General features: G+C 47.6%; 1 protein-coding gene and 1 non-coding gene across 3 annotated transcripts in view; one reads left to right on the forward strand and one right to left on the reverse strand.

The window, feature by feature from the left end:
* NCS1 (neuronal calcium sensor 1) overlaps positions 1–19,134 on the reverse strand; it is a 125,889-nt gene extending 106,755 nt beyond the window's left edge. For both annotated transcript variants that reach the window (XM_038745986.1, XM_038745987.1), the window contains exon 1: positions 18,631–19,134. In XM_038745986.1, the coding sequence (XP_038601914.1) occupies positions 18,631–18,694 (64 nt within the window). In that variant the 5' untranslated portion in view covers positions 18,695–19,134. The remainder of the gene's footprint in view (positions 1–18,630) is intronic.
* On the forward strand, positions 5,529–5,666 carry LOC119928089. The gene has a single exon (XR_005451045.1). It is a non-coding gene; the product is annotated as a small nucleolar RNA SNORA7 (small nucleolar RNA).
* Positions 19,135–24,922: the final 5,788 nt, after the last annotated feature.

Genomic DNA, 24,922 nt, shown 5'->3' on the forward strand with positions numbered 1-24,922 from the left:
CAGAGAAGTGAAGTGACTTGCCCAAAGTCCCCCAGCTGACAAGTGGCAGAGCGAGGAGTAGAACCCATGATCTCTAACTCCCAAGCCCGGGCTCCTTCCCCTGAGCCATGCTACTTCTCTAAAGGGGGAGGGGAGGGGGCACCTGCAAGCCCCACTCCGCAAAATAATAAATAATAATAATAATAATGGTATTTGTTAAGCGCTTACTATGTGCCAAGCACTGTTCCAAGCACTGGGGTAGATACAAGGTAATCAGGTTGTCCCACGTGGGGCTCACAGTCTCAATCCCCATTTTACGGATGAGGGCACTGAGGCCCAGGGAAATGAAGTCACTTGCCCAAAGTCACCCAGCTGACAAGTGGCGGAGCCGGGATTAGAACCCATGACCTCTGACTCCCAAGCCCGGGCTGTTTCCACTGAGCCGTGCTACTTCTCTAAAGGGGGAGGGGGCACTTGCAAGTAAAGTTCCTGTGAAATGAGCGAGGAGTGTTTTGCAGAGTTCAGCTCATTCTCATTATCCTAATTAATTCCACTGAAAGTGTGCCCAGGGAAAAGGTGGATTTATATGGCTTACTAACAGAAGTATAGCACTTGGAGAAGATAGGCGGGAAACTCCGATTCAGGGGGTCCAGGATCTCTGGTGACAATTACAGATGTTGGGCGCATGGTTTTTGGCTTAAAAGTGACAAAGATTTCAGAGGATTCTGGTCAAAACAGGAGGAAATATAAAAGCAGGAGACTGCAGTTCCCTGCAACAGGAACCAATAGTCCCACCCACCCCAATTTCAGTCAGCAGGAATTATTCCCACTCATCTTGTCTGTGATTTTACCTCCCTCCTGCAAACGTACACACCCCACACGCATACAGAATCACTCTCTCTCTTTCTGAAAATGGATTAGACGCATTAGAATCCGGATATCTGCCAAAACCCAGCAGGGAGGAAGATGAAAGAGAAACTGGGAGCTGGAGGGAAGAAATTAATTATACCAAAAGTCACCATCACCTCTGTGTCAGAAAACAGCAGCACCCAACACGAGGGTTTGGTGAAGAGTATTTGAATCAATCCATCAGTGGTATTTATAGAGTTCTTATTGTGTGCCGAGCATTGTGTTAAGTGCTTAGGCTTAGTACAGTGCTCTGCGCACAGTAAGCGCTCAATAAATATGACAATGAATGAATGAGAGTATAACAGATTGGGAGACATAATTCCTGGCCACAAGGAATCTATAATCTAGAGGATAGACATTAAAATAAATCACAGATATGGCCGTAAGTGCTGTGGGGCTGAGGGTGGGGTGAATATGAAGTGATTTAAGGGTATAGATCCAACTGTGTAGGCAATGCAGAAGAGAGAAAAAATAGGGAAAGTGAGGCTTAGTTGGAGAAGGCCTCTTGGAGGACATGAGATTTTACTAAGGCCTTGAAGGTGGGAAGAGTGATTGGTCCTTCAGATAGTAAGGAGCGTGTAAAATGGAAAGAGCACAGGCTTTAGAGTCAGAGGTCATGGGTTCAAACCCCAGCTCTACCACTTGTCAGCTGTGTGACTTTGGACAAGTCACATCACTTCTATGGGCTTCAATTACCTCATCTGTAAAATGGGGATTAAGACTGTGAGGCCCCCGTGGGACAACCTGATCACCTTGTAACCTCCCCAGCGCTTAGAACAGTGCTTTCCACATAGTAAGCACTTAATAAATGCCATAAAAAAAAGGAGAGGGAGCCCCAGGGCAGACGGTGGGTTTGGGCAAGGGGACGGTAGCGAGAGATGAGATCGAGGTACAGCGAGTATGTTGGTTTTGGAGGAGCAAAGCATGTTGGCTGGAATGTAGTAGGAAATCAGCGAGGTAAGAAAAGAGGGGGTGAGCTGATTTAAAGAACGCAGTTCCTCGGCCCCTAATTTACCCTTCTGCCCAAATAGAAACAGTGCCGCCTCAAGTGGTTCAGACAACTCCCCAATGCAATCCCGGCTTTGGACTCAGCAGTCTTCCTCTTTTTTCCCCATCTCTTCCTCTCCATCATCCCATTCCTTCGGCTTCTTAAATCACTGCCCCTCCTCTGCCCTCCCCAGATGGAGAACACCGAGGGAGGATCAGCTCCGTCTCTTTAAGCCCCCTTTCCAGCTGAAGTAACTGGCTTGCAGCAGGACAGTTGGGGGGCACTGCCTTCGTTTCACCAAGAGACGAAATATCTTAACGTGTCAGAACAAAGCTTACACTCCACCTATCTGTAAAATGGGAACGGTGCTTACTTGCTTCGAGATTAGGATTCATTTTTAACAAGGAGCGGCCATTAATATTTTTTCTTTGTGTTTCTTCCAAGGAGCTTGGGGCCCTCCTCCCCCACAAAGTCTCACAACATCTGTGTGAAGTGGCAGATATAACCCTAGGTTACTGATGGGGAAACTGAGGCACAAAGAGGTCAAGACTCACCCAAGGTCACACGCTAACAATCGAGGTAAGCCTGTGTGGGCAGGGGGTCGGGTGGAGAACCCAGGTCCTGTTTTTCTCTGGTGCTCTTTCCATCATGCTGTTTCTCCCACTTCTTTTCCCCAGGACTATCAATCAATCAATCATATTTATTGAGTGCTTACTGTGTGCAGAGCACTGTACTAAGCGCTTGGGAAGTACAAGTTGGATTCCATGTCTGTTCCCCAGTCCCATGCTCCCACACTTTTCATTAAATTGGGTATCAGAGTCCTCCTACTCTCTTCACTTTCTTTCTACCCATGTCTCCTCTCCCCCCATCAAAGGCTGCAGTAGTAACAATCTATCAATAGCATTTATTGGGCACTGTACAAAATGCTTGGAACTATGATCTCTGCCCTTAAGAAGGTTAGGTCTAAAAGGGGAGAACAACACAAATAAATTACAGGTAAGGGAAGCAACAAAGTTTAAATACACCTGCAAAAATGTTACAGGACACGGGGGTGAAAATAAAGGTAGTAGAATTGTGTTCTTTGAAGACTTCCCACCAGCCACTGATTTCTGCACACCCCATCTCTACACGTGGGCTTATTTTGATGGTTATCATGTGATCTTGAGTAACTAGAATTCTCTGCACCTCATTTTCCCCATCAAAAGCATGACTAGAATACCTGCCACCTCCCATGGATGTCATTCCCACCCACAAAAGCTAAGGCTGAACTTTGCCCTGTCTGGGGAGAAAGTGTTTCTGGTGACCTCTTCCGCTCCGCAAAGCCGAGTGCGAGGAGAATGTTTCCAAGGCTCAGAAGCCAGACAGAAAATAAACTGGAAAATAATAATAAGTGCATTCGTTAAGCGCTTACTATGGGTCAAGCACTAAGTGCTGGGGTAAATACAAGCTAAGCAGGTTGGACAAGTCTCTGTCCCACTTGTGGCTCACACTCTTAATCCCCATTTTACAGAAGAGGTAACTGAGGCATTGAGAGAAGTGAAGTGACTTGCCCAAGGTCACACAGCAGACGAGTGTCAGAGCAGGGATTAGAGCCCCACCCTTCTGACTCTCAGGCGCATGCTCTAGCCACTAGGCCATGCTGCTTCTCGAAAATCTTGACTGTGGAGCACGTGAGATCCAAGTGCTCTGGGGAAAAATTAATTAGAAGTGATGGCAGAAATCCAGGAGCTTTGGTAGCCTCAGAAGTGAGGTGGTCTCCTTACTGTTGCTTGATATCAAACACACAATCAAGAAACTTTGCATGTTAATTTATGTTGATCTCCGCCTTGGTAAATAGAAGGCCTAATGATGCACAAATCATTTCATTTTGTAAGGGCAACAATAAGGATGATCTCTATAGGTAAACAATTCCTTCCCAGCCTTCTCCCTCTCGCTTGAGAGTTAGAGTGTTTAAGGCAAGGTCACAGGGACGGTCATCTGCTTTCCAGAGGGATGTTATTTGGCTGGAGCACAGGATTAGGAAGCATAATGGGTAGTGATGATATATGATGTTGAGGGTGATGACTTCTGTGTGGTTTTTTCTTTTAAATGGTACTTGTTCAGTGCTTACTATGTGCCAGGTACTGTGCTAAGTGCTGAGGTAGATGTAAGCTAATCAGGTTGGACACATGGACACAGTCCCTGTCCCAAAGGGCTACACTGTGAGCTCCACGTGGGCAGGGATTGTCTCTCTTTATTTCCATATTGTACTTTCCCAAACAGTTAGTACTGTGCTTTGCACACAGTAAGCACTCAATAAGTATGATTGAATGAATGAATAGGGCTCACAGTCTTAATCCCTATTTTACAGATGAGGGAATTAAGGCACAAAGAAGTGAAGTCAGGTCCTTCTGACTCCTACGTCTATGTTCTATCCACTAGGCCAAGCTGCTTCTGGTTTCTAGATCTGCCACAGTCTTGGGGAATACCTAGACGAGGTCACTGCTCTGGGACTTGGGTAATTCACTCATTCAATTGTATTTATTGAGCGCTTACTGTGTGCAGAGCACTGTACTAAGCGCTTGGGAAGTACAGGTTGGCGACATATAGAGACGGTCCCTCACAGTCTAGAAGGGGGAGACAGACAACAAAACAAAACATGTAGACGGGTGTCAGAATCATCAGAACAAATAGAATTAAAGCTAGATGCACATCATTAACAAAATGAATAGTAAATATGTACAAGTAAAATAGAGTAATAAATCTGTACAAATATATATACAAGTGCTGTGGGGAGGAGAAGGAGGTAGGGCAGGGGGATGGGGAGGAGGAGAGGAAAAAGGGGGCTCAGTCTGGGAAGGCCTCTTGGAGGAGGTGAGCTCTCAGAAGGGAGGAAGAGAGCTAGCTTGGCAGATGTGCGGAGGGAAGGCATTGCAGGACAGGGGGAGGACGTGGGCCTGGGGTCGACGGCGGGACGGGCGAGAACCCGGTACAGTGAGGAGGTGAGCGGCAGAGGAGTGGAGGGTGCGGGCTGGGCTGGAGAAGGAGAGAAGGGAGGTGAGGTAGGAGGGGGCGAGGAGATGGACAGCCTTGAAGCTGAGAGTGAGGAGCTTTTGCTTGATGCGTAGGTTGACGGGCAGCCACTGGGGATTTTTGAGGAGGGGAGTAACATGCCCAAAGCGTTTCTGCACAAAGATGATCCGGGCAGCAGAGTGAAGTATAGACTGAAGTGGGGAGAGACAGGAGGATGGGAGATCAGAGAAGAGGCTGATGCAGTAATCCAGTCAGGACAGGATGAGAGATTGAACCAGCAAGGTAGCGGTTTGGATGGAGAGGAGAGGGCGGATCTTGGCGATATTGCTGAGGTGAGACAAGCAGGTTTTGGTGACGGATTGGATGTGTGGGGTGAACTACAGAGCGGAGTCTAGGATGACACCAAGGTTATGATAACCCAGAGTAAAACGGCTGGCAAAACACATTAGAGCATTTGATGATCTAGTCACTTTAGAGTGGTTATCCAATATTTAACCCAAGTATCCTAGCACAAGCAGCTTCCTACAGCCATGCAATGGACATTCTTAGGGTTCCACACTTGTGTGCCTTAGTTTTACCCCAGATGTTTGCTACCACAATTCTGTGACTTACAGATTTAGTACACCCTAACAGGCATGGGGCGCTCTCAGGGTCACACCTGGAGAGTTTCCAGTCCTCTACCAGTCTCAGCTATGGGAGGGAGAGTCATGCAGAGGCCTTCCCATTCCATTCCTAGCTTGGCCAGTGGCTAGCGAGTGGAAGGCAACCTGCTACAAGTCAAAACTCACCCATGCTGGGCAGCAGCGGCATGGGAGACAGTCGATGGTGGAGACAAGTTTACTGCACGGAAGGAGGCAATGGTAAACCACTTCTGGATTTTTACCAAGAAAACTCAATGGATGCACTACTAGAACGATTGCAGATGGAGAGCGGGGCGTCTGGGAGAGATGTGTCTGTGGTGTCCCTATGGACTGGAAATGACTCGATGGCATAAGACAAGACAAGCTGGCATGGGAATCATTAGGGGTTCGGCTAACCAGTTCTCCCCCACACAGACCGGCTGCGGAAATAGGGAGAGAATATCCAATGCCCAGTCCCCTTCCTCCCCAGCGAGTCTCTCCGAATTAGGATTCGCAACACACCCAGACTGTTCAATCACACTCTCTGGTTAGATACTGATAACTGCTTGGATTAAAGGTTTCAACAAGAAGAGTAATTCTACTATTGTACAAATCCAGAATAAATGTACTATCCCTGATCTTGCACTTATTCTTAATCTAAACTGGGTGGCTCCCACTCAGACACTGAGGTGCTTCCCTTAGCAGCTTCCCTAAGAAGCAGTGCGGCCTAATGGAAAGAGCATGGGCTTGGGAGTCAGAAGTCCTGCTGTGTGACCTTGGGCAAGTCACTTAACTTCTCAGTGCTTTAGTTACCTCATCTATAAAATGGGAATGAAGACTGTGAGCCCCCTGTGGGACAGGGACTGTGTCCAACCCAATTATCTTGTATCTACCCCAGTGCTTAGAACAGTGATTGGAACATCATAATAATGGCATTCATTAAGCGCTTATTATGTGCAGAGCACTGTTCTAAGCACTGGGGAGGTACAAGGTGATCAGGTTTTTCCACGGGGGGCTCACAGTCAATCCCCATTTTAAAGATGAGGTAACTGAGGCTCAGAGAAGTTAAGTGACTTGCCCAAAGTCACACAGCTGACAACTGGTGGAGCCAGGATTTGAACCCATGACCTCTGACTCCAAAGCGCGTGCTCTTTCCACTGAGCCACACTGCTTCTCGTGGTAACATAGTAAGCGCTTAAAAAGCACCATAATTTTCATGCCCATCCACAGGTCCTCCCTTGGTGGTTCATCCTACCGAAACTCAGCCCTTTCAGGGAATACCAGTTACAAACATCCTCATCCTTCCAACCCCTCCTCCTGGCTGTGGTTTTTCTCTCACCTTTCCTAGCCCCCACCTCCTTGCCCAATTTCTTCCCTGTAATCGACTTTGCTCCATCTGATGTTGTCGGTTTCTTGAATGACAACCTAAATAGCTTTCCCACTGGGAGGGTCTTGCAGAGTGAGCAGATGCATCTGGCCATAGCCAGACGCCTTTCAACAAGAGGGGCTGGCTTAGTCTAGGCTTTTCCAGTCCGTCACAGATCTGGTCAATTCCTTCTGTCCACATAATCAAAGTTGTTGAGCATTTGCTGTGTGCAGAGCACTGTACTAAGCCTTTGGGAGAGTACGATATAACAGTGAGTTTACAGTCAAGAGGGGGAGACAGACACTAATATAAACAAGTTACGGATATGTACATGAGTTCTGTGAGGCCAAGGGAAGGGTGAACAAAGGGGAGCAAATCCAATTGCAAGGGTGATGCAGAAGGGAGTGGATGAAAAGGAAATGAGGGTTTAGTAGGGGAAGGCCTCTTGGAGGAAATATGCCTCCAATAAGGCTTTGAAAGTAGGGGGAATAATTGTCAAAAAAACCCAGTTTCCCTCTACTAACATGTACCCATTAGATGCATTGTGTTTGCTTATGAATGGACTGATGATCCCAGTTTACTGTTGCAGCTTGCCTCTCCACCAGACCACAAGCTTCTTGAAGGTCAGGCTGGTGTCCTTACCGTACTGTTTCCCCAAACTATCTCAGTTCAAGGCTCCTGGCTGGTAGATATGAGGTAGTGGGGTGGCCCCACTTGGGGCTCACAATCTTAATCCCCATTTTGCAGACGAGGTAACTGAGGCACGGAGCAGTGGAGTGACTTGCCCAAGGTCACACAGCAGACAGGTGTAGCGGAGCTGGGATTAGAGCCCAGAGTCCTCTGACTCTCAAGCCCAAACTCTTGCCACAGGGCCATGCTGCTTCTCCTGGTACGGCAGAGCGGGACCTCCGGGGTTGGAGTGGTCCCTCCTCCATCCTTCTCCCCTCTCTCCTTCCCTCCTGCTCCTCCTCCCTCCTTCTCTTCTTCCCTCCTGCTTCTCCCTCCATCCTTTCTAGACTGTAAGCCCGTTGCTGGGCAGGGGCCATCTCTGTTGACAATTTGTACTTCCCAAACGCTTAATACAGTGCTCTGCACACAGTAAGTGCTCAATAAATACGATTGAATGAATGGAGAAGAATCGTGAAGCTAGGAAAACCTTCAGTCCTTTAACTCCAGATTCCCCCAAACCAAAGGTAGCAGCGTGGCCTAATAGATAAAGCCCAGGCCTGGGAGCCTGAGAAACTGGGTCCTAATCCCAGCTCCACCACTTTCCTGCTGTGGGGACCTGGGCAGGTCATTTAACGTCTCTGAGCCTCAGTTTCCTCAACTGTAAAATCGGGATTCAATTCCTGTTCTCCTTCCTACTTGGACTGAAAGCCCCATGTGAGACCTGATTACCTTATATCTATCTCATCTCTGAGAACGGAGTTTGACACCTAGTAAGTGCCTAACAAGTAGCATAAAAAGGGTCCTAACTTTCAATCGTATTTATTGAGCGCTTACTGTGTGCAGAGCACTAAGTAATTCACTAATAGAGACTCTACACTAGTCCCTCAGAGCAAACAAATCAGAAAGGAAGCCTTAAAGTCCAGGAAAATACTCTTAAATAGACAAAGAGAATGGGAGGAAGCAAGGGAGGGTAGGTGGAGAGCGGAGGAACAAAGAAAAAGGAGAGAAGGATGGATGTACAAAGCTAACCCAAAACAGGAAAAAGAACTTGCCCTATTAAACCATCAATCCCTCTTAGGATGCCTTTTGATCTGATTCTAAGGGGTAGTTTCTAATTTAACAGATTTCCCTGGCTCACAAGAGCAGGTAGCCAATAATATATTAAATTAGGTATTATAAATTACTTATTCATATTAATGTCTGTCTCTTCCTCTAGACTGTAAGCTCATTATGGGCGGGGAACATGTCTGCTATTTCTGTTGTATTGTACTCTCCCAGGTGCTTAGCACAGTGCTCTGCACATAGTAAGTGTTTAATATGATTGATTGAAGATAACAGGGCAATGAAGAAATTATCTCCCCTGCTCCTCTGCAGCCCCTTCTTTGACTCTCCTAGCTGTATCTCAAGAGATCTCTCACCTCCTCTCAAAAATCTACCCCTTCCACCCATCCCTCTGACCCCATTCCTATTTCCCATTCCCCATTACTATTCTATTTATTTTGTTAATGATGTGTATCTGGCTTTATTTCTATTTAGTATGATGACTTGACACCTGTCCACATGTTTTGTTTTGTTGTCTGTCTCCCCCTTCTAGACTGTGAGCCTGTTGTCGGGTAGGGACCATCTCTGTATGTTGCCAACTTGGACTTCCCAAGCGCTTAGTCCAGTGCTCTGCACACAGTAAGTGCTCCACAAATACGACTGAATGAATGAATAAAAAGCTGTCTTTGGTGCCTCCATAGGTTTAGCTAGGCTTCTTTCTTTCTTCTTTTTTCTTCTTCTTTCTGTCTCCGCCTGTTTGTCTCTCTCTCTGCTTCTCTGCCCTCTCTCTCTCTCTCCCCCCATTTCTCTATTTCTTCCTCTCTTTCTCTGCCTCTGTTTCTCTGCCCCCTCTCTGTTTCTCTCTCTCTCTCTCCATTTCTCTATTTCTTCCTCTCTTTCTCTGTCTCTCTGCCCCCTCTCTGTTTCTCTCTCTCCATTTCTATTTATTTTATTTTGTTAATATGTTTGGTTTCGTTCTCTGTCTCCCCCTTCTAGACTGTGAGCCCACTGTCGGGTAGGGACCGTCTCTATATGTTGCCAACTTGTACTTCCCAAGCGCTTAGTACAGTGCTCTGCACACAGTAAGCACTCAATAAATACGATTGATTGATTCTTCTATGGAATTTGAGAGGATAGGCTGGGGTGGGGGGTGTTTTTTCCCCCTATTACTGCAGAGGAAAGTGATGTGACATGGCCAAGCTGAAGCTCTGCCTGCACTTCCCCCTTCAGATTTTCATCTTGTCCCGCATTCTGATATAAATACCTCCTGGCCTCTTTCCACAGCCTCCATGGCTCCTCTCCACCCGGCTCCTCATGCACCTGCTGGTTTAGTCCCAAGGGAGGAGCAGGAGGAGAAGAAAGATTCTGATTCCAGTGGAGTCTTGAATCAAGGGAATTTCCTTATCAAGCCTAGGCACAAAACCTGCAAATCCACACAGGGACGCTCAGTCCTGGAGGAAAAAGGAATCCTTCCAGCTGCCTCAGCTCGCTGCGATCTGGCACTCTCTAACTCTGCATCTCAGTGGCGGGGTCTACCATTCCCTCTTGGCAGCTACTCACTTCTAGACTGTGAGCCCACTGTTGGGTAGGGACTGTCTCTATATGTTGCCATCTTGTACTTCCCAAGCGCTTAGTACAGTGCTCTGCACACAGTAAGCGCTCAATAAATACGATTGATTGATTGATTTCTCCGAGGCAGAGGAGGTGCGTTAAGAGATGGAGCCGGGTGTCCTGGTCCCTGTCTCATTTCAATCACTATCTCCCTGTGCGGCAAGGCACAGTCCTTAGCATCTCTGTGCCTCAGTCTCCCCATCTGTATAATAGAGAAAGGATCGTCTAGCAGCGTGACTCAGTGGAAAGAGCCCGGGCTTGGGAGTCTGAGGTCATGGGTTCTAATCCCAGCTCCGCCACTTGTCAGCTGTGTGACTTTGGGCAAGTCACTTCACTTCTTTGGGCCTCAGCTACCGCATGTGGAAAATCAATCAATCAATTGTATTTATTGAGCGCTTACTGTGTGCACAGCACTGTACTAAGCGCTTGGGAAGTGCAAGTTGGCAACATATAGAGACGGTCCCTACCCAACAGTGGGCTCACAGTCTAGAAGGGGGAGACAGAGAACAAAACCAAACATATTAACAAAATTAAATAAATAGAATAGATATGTACAAGTAAAATAAATAAATGGAGTAATAAATCCGTACAAACATATATACATATATACAGGTGCTGTGGGGAAGGGAAGGAGGTAAGGCGGGGGGGATGGAGAGGGGGACGAGGGGGAAAGGGGGATTAAGACTGTGAGCCCCCCATGGGACAACCTGATCACCTTGTAACCACCCCAGTGCTTAGAACAGTGCTTTGTACATAGTAAGCACTTAATAAATGCCATCATTATTATTATTATCATCTACTGCCGGGATGTTGAATTAAGTGGAAGCAGTGTGGTCTACTGGGTAGACAACAGGCCTCGGAGTCAGAAGGACCTGGGTTCTACTCCCAGCTGCATCACTTGTCTGCTGCATGACCTTGGTCAAGTCACTTACTTTCTCTGTGCCTTAGTTACCTCATCTGTAAAATGGGCCCTACCATCTCCGCCCTGATTAACTTGGATCTACCCCAGGTCTAAATACAGTTCCTGGCAGATAAGTGAGAAGCAGCGTGGCTCAGTGGAAAGAGCATGAGCTTTGGAGTCAGAGGTCATGGGTTCAAATCCCGGCTCAGGCACTTGTCAGCTGGGTGACTTTGGGCAAGTCACTTAACTTCACTATGCCTCAGCTACCTCATCTGGAAAATGGGGGTTAAGACTATGAGCCCCCCGTGGGACAACCCAATCACCTTGTAACCTCCCCAGCACTTAGAACAGTGCTTTGCACATAGTAAGCGCTTAATGAATGTCATTATTAAATAACATAAAAGCAAAAACTGAGAAAGATGTGTATTTTAAATGCAAGTCCTTGCTATTGTTATTTTCATTCATTTCCCAAGCGCTTAGTACAGTGCTCTGCATGCAGTGAGTGCTCAATAAATATGATTGAATGAATGAATGAATTCTCAGTGATTAATGACTATTATAACAGTGACGATCACTTTGGCTTTGTCAGCTCCCCTCAGGCGGGAGCAGGGTGCGTGGTTTCTGTGACAGAGTTCATCCGCCAAATGCTTCCAGAGAGAAGGTACCAGCATTCAATCACCAGCACACGAGAGCCACATGTCAGTCAGTCAACTGTATTTACTGAGTGCTTACTGTGTGCAGAGCACTGTACTAAGCACTTGGAAGAGTACAATATAACAGACATTCCCTGCCCACAGTGAGTTTAATCTAAGGACTGTAAACTCTAGCCTACAGCTACAGAAGCAGCGTGGCTCAGTGGAAAGAGCCCGGGCTTTGGAGTCAGAGGTCATGGGTTCAAATCCCAGCTCCACCACTTGTCAGCTGTGTGACTTTGGGCAAGTCACATCACTTCTCTGGGCCTCAGTTACCTCATTTGTAAAATGGGGGTGAAGACTGTGAGCCCCCCGTGGGACAACCTCATCACCTTGTAACCTCCATAGCGCTTAGAACAGTGCTTTGCACATAGTAAGCGCTTAAAAATGTCATTACTATTATTATTATTACTAAGCACTTGGAAGAGTACAATATAACAATATAACAGACATTCCCTGCCCACAGTGAGTATAATCTAGAGGACTGTAAACTCTAGCCTACAGGTAGAGAAGCAGCGTGGCTCAGTGGAAAGAGCATGGGCTTTGGAGTTAGAGGTCACGGGTTCAAATCCTGGCTCCGCGAATTGTCAGCTGTGTGGCTTTGGGCAAGTCACTTCACTGGGCCTCAGTTACCTCATCTGTAAAATGGGGATTAAGACCGTGAGCCCCCCATGGGACAACCTGATCACCTTGTAACCTCCCCAGTGCTTAGAACAGTGCGTTGCACATAGTAAGCACTTATTAAATGCCATTATTATTATTACAGGTAGCCTGCAGTGTTGGGGAAGTCTGAATATCTCCCACCCACACTGCATCACCACCCACTGCTCTGTGATCTTGGGCAAGCCACTTAAAATCTTGGCATCTCACTTTTCTCATCTGTAAAATGGGAATTAAATCCTCTTCCCTCCTACTTAGAATGTGAACCCCATGTGGGACAGGGACTGTGTCCAACCAGAATATCTTGTAGGTCCTTTCCTATTATATCTACCCCAGACTTAGTACAGTGCTTGGCACATAGTAAGTGTTTAACAAATGCCAACAAATCAATTGCATCATTTGGCCTCACGGTTTATCAGCTGTCTCTACAACAGAGGGTGTGCAGGATCCCAGAGAGGGCAAGTGCCAGCCAACTCACACCAAGAAGGTTGTGTGTCCAGCTTGTCAGCTGTGTGACTTTGGGCAAGTCACTTAACTTCTCTGTACCTCAGTTACCTCATCTGTAAAAAATGGGGATTGACTGTGAGCCCCACGTGGGACAACCTGATCACCTTGTATCCCCCCCAGTGCTTAGAAAAGTGCTTTGCACATAGTAAGCGCTTAAACACCATCATTATTATTATTATATCATATTGGGGTCACTGAATGCTTGAAGCAGCATATCTTAGAGCCTAGATCCCGGGGCGAGGAGTTCAGAAGGACCTGGTTCTAATCCCAGCTCTTCCACTTGTCTGCTGTGTGACAGTGGGAAAGCTGCTTCACTTCTCTGGGCCTCAGTTACCTCATCTGTAAAATGGGGAGTAAGACTGTGAGCCCCATGTGGGACAGGGACCGTGTCCAATCTGATTAACTTGCATCTACCACAGCGGTTAGAACAGTGCTTGGCACATAGTAAGTGCTTAAGAAGTGTGTGCCCCATGTAGGACAGGGACTGTGTCCAACCTGATTAACTTGTATCTACCCCGGTGCTTGAAACAGTACTTGACACATAGTAAGCACATAACAAGGACCATAATTATTACCAGGCATAAATGAAAAAGGGGCGGTGGAGCTGGGTACTCAGAATTTGCACAGTGTGTGAGAAAACGTTGTCACTCTCCTTGTCGTCTTGCCGATCAATACATCAATGATATTTATTGAGCGCTTACTGTGTGACTTCGGACAAGTCACTTGACTTTTCTGTGCCTTAGTTACCACATCTGAAAAACGGGGATTGGTACTGCGGGCCTCATATGGGACAGGGACTGTGTCCAACATGATTACCTTGTAACTACCCCAGCGCTTAGAACAGTGCCTGGCACATAGTAAGCGCTTAACAAATACTATTCAATAAAATAAATAAATAATAATAAAGTATCAGAATTACCAGAACCAGAGCTCTGAGGGGAAACTGCTTTTCCCCTGTAGGTCCTGGCGAGGCCATCTTGCCCATCCCTCTGCCTTCATCCAAGCCTACATTCACTCATTCAATCGTATTTATTGAGCACTTACTGTGTGCAGAGCACTGTACTAAGCGCTTGGGAAGTACAAGTCAGAAACATATAAAGGTGGTCCCTACCCAACAATGGGCTCACGGTCTACAGCTAAACCATCCCAGCCTAAGGGAAGTCAACCCCGCTTTTAACAACCTTCATAGACCATTTCACTTTTTCTGTAACAGCAGCCAGTAATGACCAGGAAATGCCTCCTTCTCTCTAACACTAATCCCTCTTGCTGCAAATTCTTCTCATTCTGTCTTCCAAGGAGATGGAGAACATCTGGTCAACCGGTCCTTAGTCTGTGAGTCCCATCTGGATGGGGACTGTGCCTGATTCTACCCCAGTGCTTAGTAGAGAAGCAGCGTGGCTCAGTGGAAAGAGCACAGGCTCTGGAGTCAGGAGTCATGGGTTTGAATCCCGGCTCTGCCAATTGTCAGCTGTGTGACTTTGGGCAAGTCACTTAACTTCTCTGGGCCTCAGTTCCCTCATTTGTAAAATGGGGATTAAGACTGTGAGCCCCCAGTGGGACAACCTGATCTCCTTGTAACCTCCCCAGCGCTTAGAACAGCGAATGCACATAGTAAGCGCTTAATAAATGCCATTAATATTATTATGGGGCTTGACAAATAGTAAACATGTAACAAATACCACAATAACTGTCCCTTGAAATGTAACCCTTCAGAGCCCTGTAAACTGTTATCCCCACTTCACAGCCTTCTCTTTCTGAAATTGAATAATTCCAGGCGCCTTCGCCACTACCCCCACCACCACTAAGTATGATTTCATGGCTCCAAACCATTAGCCACCGTGTTTGTTCCAAAAGCAGCAACATGGCCTAGTGGATAGAACACCTGTCTGGGAGTCAGGACTCATCCCGGCTCCACCACTTGTCTGCTGTGTGACCTTGGACAAGTCACTTCACTTCTCTATGCCTCAGTTACCTCATCTGTAAAATGGGGATCAAGATTGTGAGCCCTGTGTGGAACATGGACTCTTTCCAACCTGATTAGCTTGCATCTACCTCAGTATAGTGCCTGGCCCATTGTAAGCACTTAATCAATACCAATAAAAAAGTGCCCAACACGGTTCTAGAAGAAACAAACTGAGAATGTTGTTTGTAGGAAAAGCAGGAGGCACCATCCACACCTACCCAGGGGGCACCTTCCTGCCTGGTGATTACCATCCCCTCAGCGTGGAGACAAATCATGCGTGGCAGAAACATATGCTCGACGACAGAGTAGATCCCAAAAGAAATCTCTGGAAGAACAAAGTAAGATAAGGCACTCAAGGAATGGGCTGGGCAGAATTAATTCTGAAGGGACCAAGGGGCTTTGGACAGTTTTCAGTTGTATTGCATTCTTTGACCTCTCTGCCTGCTGTCTTCTGAAGGAGCATGGCCTAGGGGATAAAATACGGGCTTCGGAGTTGGCCAGGTATAAAACCATGCCGGTATCCCAATAAATGAGGTCCGGAGCCTGAGAGCCACACCGTGTATCAACGTTCAGGACACAGTTGGAGGCCATGAGCGCCAGGGACTGTGTCTAATCTGATTATCCTGCATATTTCTCAGCACTTAATACAGAGCCTGGCACAGAGTAAGCGCTTAATAAATACCATTAAAGATATGAAAAAGAAAATCCAGCCATGCAGCAGGAAAGGATCTGTGAAGCCACAGGCAGAGAGGTTAACCATAGCTTGAGTAGCTCCCATGCCCTTGGCAGCTTTAGGGCATGGGCTCACCAGGCCAATTATCCCTTCCTCAAGACCAGCCTGGATTTCTTGGGCGGGAGCCCCCTGAGGGCAAGGACTGGGTCCAGATAACTTTTTGTTTATTTTTATATATTTACTACGGCATTTGTTAAGCACTTACTGCGTGCCAGGCACTGTAACTAAGTGCTGGGGTAGCTACAACCTAATCAGGCTGGACACAGTCCCTGTCCCCCACGGGGTTTACAGTCTTAACCCCCATTTTACAGATGAGGAAACGGAGGTACAGAGAAGTGAAGCGACTTGCCCAAGGTCACCCAGCAGACAAGTGGCGGAGTCAGGATTAGAACCCAGGTCCTTCTCACTGCCAGGCCCTAGTTCTATCCACTAGGCCAGGCAATACTTGGCCACTCCCCTCAGTACGGAGTGCAGGAGCCTACATGCGGCAGCGGAGCCCGAGCCTCCATCCATCCCGTCCCCAGTTGCTGACAGGGCACATTCTGCAGTGCCATCTGAGAGAGGGGAGATGAAGAGGGAGAGAAGACGACTGAGGCAGGCTCTGGCCCTCAATTCCTGCCGAGGATCCGAACGACCCAACCCAGATCACAGAGGACCATCCCGGAGAGCAGGGCGGACGTTCATTCATTCATTCAATCCTATTTATTGAGTGCTTACTGTGTGCACAGCACTATACTAAGCGCTTGGGAAGTACAAGTTGGCAACAGATAGGGATGGTCCCTACCCAACAACGGGCTCACAGTCTAGAAGGGGGAGACAGACAACAAAACATGTGGACAGGTGTCAAGTCGTTGGAACAAACAGAATTAAAGCTAAATGCACATCATTAACAAAATAAATAGAATAGTAAATACGTACAAGTAAAATAGAGTAATAAATCTGTACAAACATATACAGGTGCTGTGGGGAGGGGAAGGAGGTAGGGCGGGGGGATGGGGAGGAGGAGAGGAAAAAAGGGGGACATCTGGAGAGGGACCCACCCTGCCTCCTTCCAGCAGCGAATGGCTCTCTCCCAGGCCATTTAAAAGAGGTCCGTGGTTGGGAGAAGATTTCGACGGAGGACACTCTGTCTACCGAAACCATTTGTCCCAAGGATTTTCACCCAAATCACCTTGACCCTCATTGTCCCAGCCTGCCAAAGGGCAAGAGGGTAAACCCCTCTCCCCACCTACGGATCTATTTCCGAGTCTCCGTCCACCTCCTCCCTCCTCTCCTGAGGTCCTGTCTGGTGACCAAGGTCAAAAACAAGTGACAGGGCCCACCTCCCCCCCAGGCACGCTGGCCAGGGGTGGTTACCCACCCACTTAAGAGATCCGTCCCCTGGCCCATCTCTGCTCCCGTCCTTGGCAGTCGTGCCAGGGTGTAAATGCCTAGAGGTGGGTGAGCAGTGGAGCCTGGTGGACTGCGCTGCCCAGCAGGTGGATGCAGCACTGGGGGGAGTTGGGTTTGTGCAGTGCGCCAACAGGCCTCTTCACTGCCAACCTCCCGGATGTTCATTTGCACATAGTAAGCGCTTAGCAAATGCCATTATTAGTATTATCATTATTATTATTTCCTGCCTTCTCTCGTGGGTGAGAGCACTGAAGAGGGGGGAGGACGGGACCGTCCACCTGAACCTGCCCTTCCCCGGCTAGGGAAGCCCAGACTTCAGCTCACCATGTGGGGATGAATGAGAACTGTGGGTGGATGGGTTCAAAACCAGACAAGCCTTTTGGAGCAAATTGATTTGGCTCGGCAAAATTCTCCAGCTGGGTCCAGGGCCGATGTGGTTTATAGCAGAGTCCAATGGCACATTAACCCCTTGAATGCTTTGTCTTTCATTCGCCCTGTCGAGACTCTTGGAGCTGGGGGAGGTGACTGTTCAGGATAGAAGATGGTGAGCTCGTTGTGGGCAGGGAATATGTCTGATGTTATGCTGTACTCTCCCAAGCGATTGGAACGTTGTTCTGCACATAGTAAGCACTCACTAAATACGATTATTAATGATAATAATAAAGGGGAGGGAGAGTCCGGCAGAGGAAGAAGAAGTTCAAACGGCAGTCACATCATGGAGAGACGCAGAGAAAGGACAGGGAAGGAGTGGAAAGTCTCAAGTATCTGGAAAGCCAGTACGGTGTTCTCTGAGATATGCAGGGAAGCCAAGCGGAGCCCGAACGGCCCGAGTGATAGGGTTAAACGCCCTGAAAACCCAGTGCTACAAAAATAAGAAAGGGGTGGGGGAGAACGCTGAGATTTTCCAAGCAACAAAGCTCCCAGGCACCTTTTCCTGCTGAGCAGCCCAAGCCCACTCCTGAGCGGGAAGGGAGGGGAGAAGAGGAGAGGAGGAAGGTGGGGGAAGTGGGGAACAGCCTTGCCAGTCCTTCAGCGCATCGTGATGGATGAATCACCCATCTGGCTGCTCCAGAAAGAAATACCTGCCTGTCTGTACCGCTGCAGCTAGAAAATGCAGGGTGGTGAGCACTCCCTCCCACCCCCTGCAAACACCCAAGGGGCTCACCCCTTGAGGCCTCCCTTTACCCCAGGGGCTTATCAATCAATCAATCAATCGTATTTATTGAGCGCTTACGGTGTGCAGAGCACTGTACTAAGCGCTTGGGAAGTACAAGGTGGCAACATATAGAGACGGTCCCCGGATAGTTTCTTGGCCCTCCAGCAGCAAGGAGTCCTGGGCCCCTCTGGACTCGGGCTGGAGAAACAAAGAGGGCCAGGGCCCGGCCTGACAAATCCCCAGACGGTCCCAGACATCTAAGAGTAGCCTTAATCGATACCACTATTATTATTATTGTCGTTGTTGTTATTATTCTTCTCCCCCTTCCCCCCAGAATCCGAAAGGCAGGAGGGATGGAAGGGAGGATGGGGGTGGAGGAAGGCACAGGGAAGGGGAAAGGGGGGGGGAAGAGGGGACCCCTTGATACTCACAGTAGGTTTTCCTGGTCAGCTCTTCCACAACTTCAGGCTTTAACTTGCTGTTGGATTTCCCCATCCTCGGCAGCCTCGGCGCCCCTGGCCCGAGCCGGTCAGTGCATAAAGTGAGGCCGGGGTCCTGCCGGGCTCTTCCCAATCCTGCTCCCTCTTCCTCCTCCTCCTCCTCCTCCCTGCAGCCTGCTCCTTGGCCCCGCAGAAGCTGGAGGGTTTCGGGGGGCTGCCGGGCCTGGTGGGGAAGGACCAGCCAAGAGCCTAGGAGAGGGTCTGGGGAGGCGGGGTGGGCGGCTGCCTTTTGTCTCTGGCTCCAGCCCTGTCCGGCTGGTCGCCTCGGGCCTGCTCTGGCTGGGGAAGGGGACCAGACTGGACCAGAAAATGCCCAAAAGACCCAGATTTTACATTCCCAGTTGAGGACCCCTCTGCAGCCTCAGGGGCAGGGAAGGAGGGGCCGGGGGCACGTGTTCTCCCCCACCCCCAAACCTCACCCTCCTCCTCCTGCTCTTTTTCCTCCTGCTCCTTTTCCTTCTCCTCCTCCTCCTCCTTCTGCTGCTTCTGTTCCTTTTCCTCCTTCTCTCCAAATCCCAAATCCGGTCGCCCGGGGGGCCGCTGCTGCGTTCCCTCCTTCCTTGCGCGGGCTGGGAGAGAGAGGATGTGGTGCGGGCTTAGGCTCTACCCTCCTTCCTGTGCTCTGTTACTGTGGTTGTCCCTGGTTACTGGACAAGCTCCCTCCTCCTGCCGCTGCTGCTCCTCCTCCTCCTCCCTTGTTCTATCAGCTCTGCTCTGCCACCCCTCCAGAGACAATAATAATAATAATAATTTGGCATTTGTTAAGTACTTACTGTGTGCCAGGCACTGTACTAAGAGCTGGGGTGGATGCAAGCAAATCCCTCTATCAGCTCTGCTCTGCCACCCCCCCCCCCCCGAGACAATATTAATAATAATAATTGTGGCATTTGTTAAGCACTTCATCAATCGTATTTATTGAGCACTTACTGTGTGCAGAGCACTGTACTAAGCGCTTGGGAAGTACATGTTGGCAACATATAGAGACAGTCCCTACCCAACAGTGGGCTCACAGTCTAAAAGGTGGGGGGTGGGGGCCAGGCACTGTACTAAGAGCTGGGGTGGATGCAAGCAAATCCCTCTATCAGCTCTGCTCTGCCACCCCTCCAGAGACAATATTAATAATAATAATTGTGGCATTTGTTAAGCACTTACCGTGTGCCAGGCACTATACTAAGAGCTGGGGTGGATGCAAGCAAATCCCTCTATCAGCTCTGCTCTGCCACCCCTCCAGAGACAATATTAATAATAATAATTGTGGCATTTGTTAAGCATTTACTGTGCGCCAGGCACTGTACTAAGAGCTGGGGTGGATGCAAGCAAATCCCTCTATCAGCACTGCTCTGCCACCCCTCCAGAGACAATATTAATAATAATAATTGTGGCATTTGTTAAGCACTTACTGTGTGCCAGGCACTGTACTAAGAGCTGGGGTGGATGCAAGCAAATTCCTCTATCACCTCTGCTCTGCCACCCCTCCAGAGACAATAATAATAATAACTGTGGCATTTGCTAAGCACTTACTGTGTGCCAGGCACTGTACTAAGAGCTGAGATGGATGCAAGCAAATCCCTCTATCAGCTCTGCTCTGCCACCCCTCCAGAGACAATATTAATAATAATAATAATTGTGGCATTTGTTAAGCACTTACTGTGTGCCAGGCACTGTACTAAGAGCTGAGATGGATGCAAGCAAATCCCTCTATCAGCTCTGCTCTGCCACCCCTCCAGAGACAATATTAATAATAATAATAATTGTGGCATTTGTTAAGCACTTACTGTGTGCCAGGCACTGCACTAAGAGCTGAGGTGGATGCAAGCAAATCCCTCTATCAGCTCTGCTCTGCCACCCCTACAGAGACAATATTAATAATAATAATTATGGCATTTGTTAAGCACTTACTGTGTGCCAGGCACTGTACTAAGAGCTGAGATGGATGCAAGCAAATCCCTCTATCAGCTCTGCTCTGCCACCCCTCCAGAGACAATAATAATAATAATAACTGTGGCATTTGTTAAGCACTTACTGTGTGCCAGGCACTGTACTAAGAGCTGGGGTGGATGCAAGCAAATCCCTCTAACAGCTCTGCTCTGCCACCCCTCCAGAGACAATAATAATAATAATAATTGTGGCATTTGTTAAACATTTACTGTGTACCAGGAACTGTACTAAGAGCTGGGGTGGATACAAGCAAATCGGATTGGACACAGTCCCTGTCCCACATGGGGCTCCCAATCTCAATCCCCATTTTACAGATGAGGGAACTGAGGCCCAGAGGAGTGAAGTGACTTACCCAAGGTCACACAGCAGACAAGCGGCAGAGCCAGGATTAGAACTCACAACCTTCTGATACAAGCTAACAGTGGCTACCATCCCTGCCCTCTGGGAATTTGAAGTCTAGTAGACTGTTACCCTAAGAGCAGGGAACGTTTCTGCTCATTTTGTTGTACTCCCCCAGGCGCTTATTACAAAGCTCTGTACATTTAAGTGCTTAATGAATTAAATATCATTGATTGATTGAGAGCAAACTCCCATCTCCTGGTTTAAATCCCCATCTTGGACTGTCCAAGACAACAACCCTAGCCATAATATTAGGGGGTATATGGGATTGGTTGAGTGGATCAGCCCTCTCCTCCGGGTGTGCAGCGAGAGGACTCTAAATTAGACCTCAACTATCCACTTCTGGCGCGGGGGAGGGCTTGGATTGCTAATTGAGCGACTGGGGACTATCCTTCCCTGGAGGTTTTGGGAAGCAGCGAGGCTCAGTGGAAATAGCCCGGGCTTGGCAGTCAGAAGGCGTGGGTTCGAATCCTGGCTCCGCCACTTGTCAGCTGGGTGACTTCAGGCAAGTCGCTTCACTTCTCTATGCCTCCGTTTCCTCATCTGTAAAGTGGGGATTAAGACTGCGAGCCCCCCGTGGGGCAACCCGGTTACCTTGTATCTCCCCCAGTGCTTAGAACAGTGCTCGGCACATAGTAAGTGCTTAAATGCCATCATTATTATTATTATTATTTTGAAAAAGAGGGCCAAATACTTTCTCCCACAACTCTCTACTTTTGCTTGGCACATAGTAAGCGCTTAACAAATGCCATCATTATTAATAGATAGCTTGCCTTAAGGTCTAAGTGACCACTCAAAGATGTAGTTGAATCATCAGTTCCCAAATGCCTCTGTTTCAATGAACAATTGATTTTTGATTCCAAGTGGGGTCTCCACCTAGATCTTAAACTGTTTTATCCCTGTTTTGTTTTTTTAATGGTATTTAAGCACTTCTGTGCCAGACACTGTACTGGGCGCTGGTGTACATATAAGCAAATCAGGTTAAACACAACGAATGACCCAAATGGGGCTGTTTTAAACCCCATTTTACAGATGAGGGAACTGAAGCTCAGAGAAGTCAAGTGACTTACCCAAGATCACAGAGCAGACAAGTGGTGGAGCTGGAATTAGAACCCAGGTCCTTCTGACCTTTCCACTAGTCCACGCTGCTTCTCCAACTGACTGATTTAACAGTCATGCTCTAACAAGTGCCTTTCCCCAGCTGCCAGGATTTACCCACTCCCAAACTCCAGAGTGGCCAGGAAAGATAAAGCCACCCTCAGTTTACCCAAGGCACTTACATAAACCTGGGTCCAACATCTCAGAAAATAAATACAAATAGACCACACCGCAGGTGGCAGAAATCTTTGTTGTTTTTCTTCTTGAATGGTATTTGCAAAGTGCTTACTATGTGTTAAATGCTATTTTAAGCATTGGGATAGGTAAAAAATTAATTAGGTCAGACAATCCCTATCCCCCCTGGGGCTCACAGACTAAGCTGGAGGGAGAGCAGGTATCCCCTATGTACAGTTAGGGAAGCTGAAGCACAGAGAAGTTAAGTGACCTGCCCAAAGTCATTCAGCATGCAATTTGACACCTGTCTACATGTTTTTTTGTCTGTCTCCCCCTTCTAGACTGTGAGCCCGTTGTTGGGCAGGGACTGTATATGTTCATTCATTCAATCCTATTTATTGAGCACTTACTGTGTGCAGAGCACTGTACTAAGTGCTTGGGAAGTACAAGTTGGCAATATATAGAGACGGTCCCTACCCAACAACGGGATTTGTACTTCCCAAGTGCTTAGTACAGTGCTCTGCATATAGTAAGTGCTCAATAAATATGATTGAATGAATGAATGGTCAAATTAAGAGTTAGAATCTAGGTCCTTCAGACTTTATAGGCCCATGTTCTCTCCACTAGGCCATGCTGCTTCTTAATGGTTGCTCACTACTATTAAATGGAATGTTTCTAGGATCCTGGAGGGCCCAGAATGGGGAACAGTTAAAGGAGATAAATAATTAGACCTATTTACAAAGTGGCTTTTGTCATCCCAAAAATGTCTGCACTTACCTCTCCTGCAGAAAATATGACCTCTCTTTCTCCTAACGGCAATGCCCTGAGCTCTAGGGGGAAAAACTGGAACTTTCAGCCTTCAAAGCCCCTCCTTCATATACAGGTAACCCTCCCAAGGATTTTCCCAAGCCCTCCGAGGGCTGATTCATACCCAATCAGCCCTAGACCCAACTGGTTCATTCCCCTTATCCACCAGCTCTAATCAATGAAGTCCCACTCAGGTGAGTAACCTGCCTACCCACCCAGAAAGGTGGTGCTTTCTCCAGCCTATGATCCTGCAGGTGAGACTAATCAGTAGGTAAAGCCCAAAGCAAAGGACATTTTTCAGCATGGGCAACTCTGGCCCATTTTGCTAAGGAAATGAGTCGTCTCTGAACACTCCAAACATCAGCAAAAAATGACACTTCTATTTTCAGTGCCTATTTAGTTCCTTTAGGTAGCTGGGCACGGCATTTTGCAACTCTCCTCCGTTCCTCTCTCCACTGCCTAAATGTAATACCTGATTTCAGGCTAAGGGATAATAAAACCTTGTGAAAAGGGACAGATAGACAGACACACACACACGCTTAACGCCCGTCTCCCCTCTCTAGACTGTAAGGCCGTTGTGGGCAGGGAATGTATCTGCCAACTCTTCTTTACAGAACTATTCCAAGAGCTTGGAGCTTTACACATAGTAACCGCTCAATAAATACGATTGATGACTGATAATGATAATAATAATGGCATTTTTTAAGCACTTACTATGTGCAAAGCACTGTTCTAAGTGCTGGGGAGGTTACAAGGTGATCAGGTTGTCCCACGGGGGGCTCACAGTCTTAATCCCCATTTTACAGATGAGGTAACTGAGGCCCAGAGAAGTGACGTGACTTGCCCAAAGTCACACAGCTGACAATTGGTGGAGCGGGGATTTGAACCCCGGACCTCTGACTCCAAAACCCAGGCTCTTTCCATTGAGCCATGCTGCTTCTCTGATGATTTTATTATTTTACTTGTACATATTTACTATTTTATTTATTTTATTTTGCTAATATGTTTTGTTTTGTTGTCTGTCTCCCCCTTCTAAACTGTGAGCCCGCTGTTGGGTAGGGACCATCTCTATATGTTGCCAACTTGTACTTCCCAAGCGCTTAGTACAGTGCTCTGCACACAGTAAGCACTCAATAAATATGATTGAATGAATGAATGATGATGATGATGACGACTCTGGAATCATTTAATCCATCCCCCCACTTCCGTGCATGCTCCAGGTGTTGGCTAATTCTGTTGAGTTGTGTTCTCCCAATAATAATAATAATGATATTATCTGTTAAGTGCTGATTATGTCAAGCACTGTTCTAAACACTGGGATTAATAATATTATCTGTTAAGTGCTGATTATGTGTCAACCACTGTTCTAAACACTGGGATTAATAATGATATTATCTGTTAAGTGCTGATTATGTGTCAAGCACTGTTCTAAACACTGGGGTTAACTAATTTACAAGCTAATCAAGTTAGACACAGTCTCTGTCCCACATGAGGCTCACAGTCAATCCCCATTTTACAGATGACTGTGAGCCTCATGTGGTCACCCAAGGTCACCCAGCTGACAAACCAGCACGTAGAACAGTGCTTTGCACATAGTAAGAGCTTAACAAATGCCATTATTATTATTAAGTGGCAGAGCCAGGATTAGAACCCAGGAGCTTAGTACAGTGCTCTGCACATAGCACTCAATAAAAACAATGGATTGATTGACTGAGCCCTTAAATGTGGTTTTAAAACCCTCTGAAGATTTATTCCCTTGAGAAAACGACTTTAAAAATACACACTCCTCTAGCAGACAACCTCCTAC

Source organism: Tachyglossus aculeatus, chromosome 4 (genome assembly GCF_015852505.1).
Source record: "Tachyglossus aculeatus isolate mTacAcu1 chromosome 4, mTacAcu1.pri, whole genome shotgun sequence".
NCBI lineage: Eukaryota > Metazoa > Chordata > Mammalia > Monotremata > Tachyglossidae > Tachyglossus > Tachyglossus aculeatus.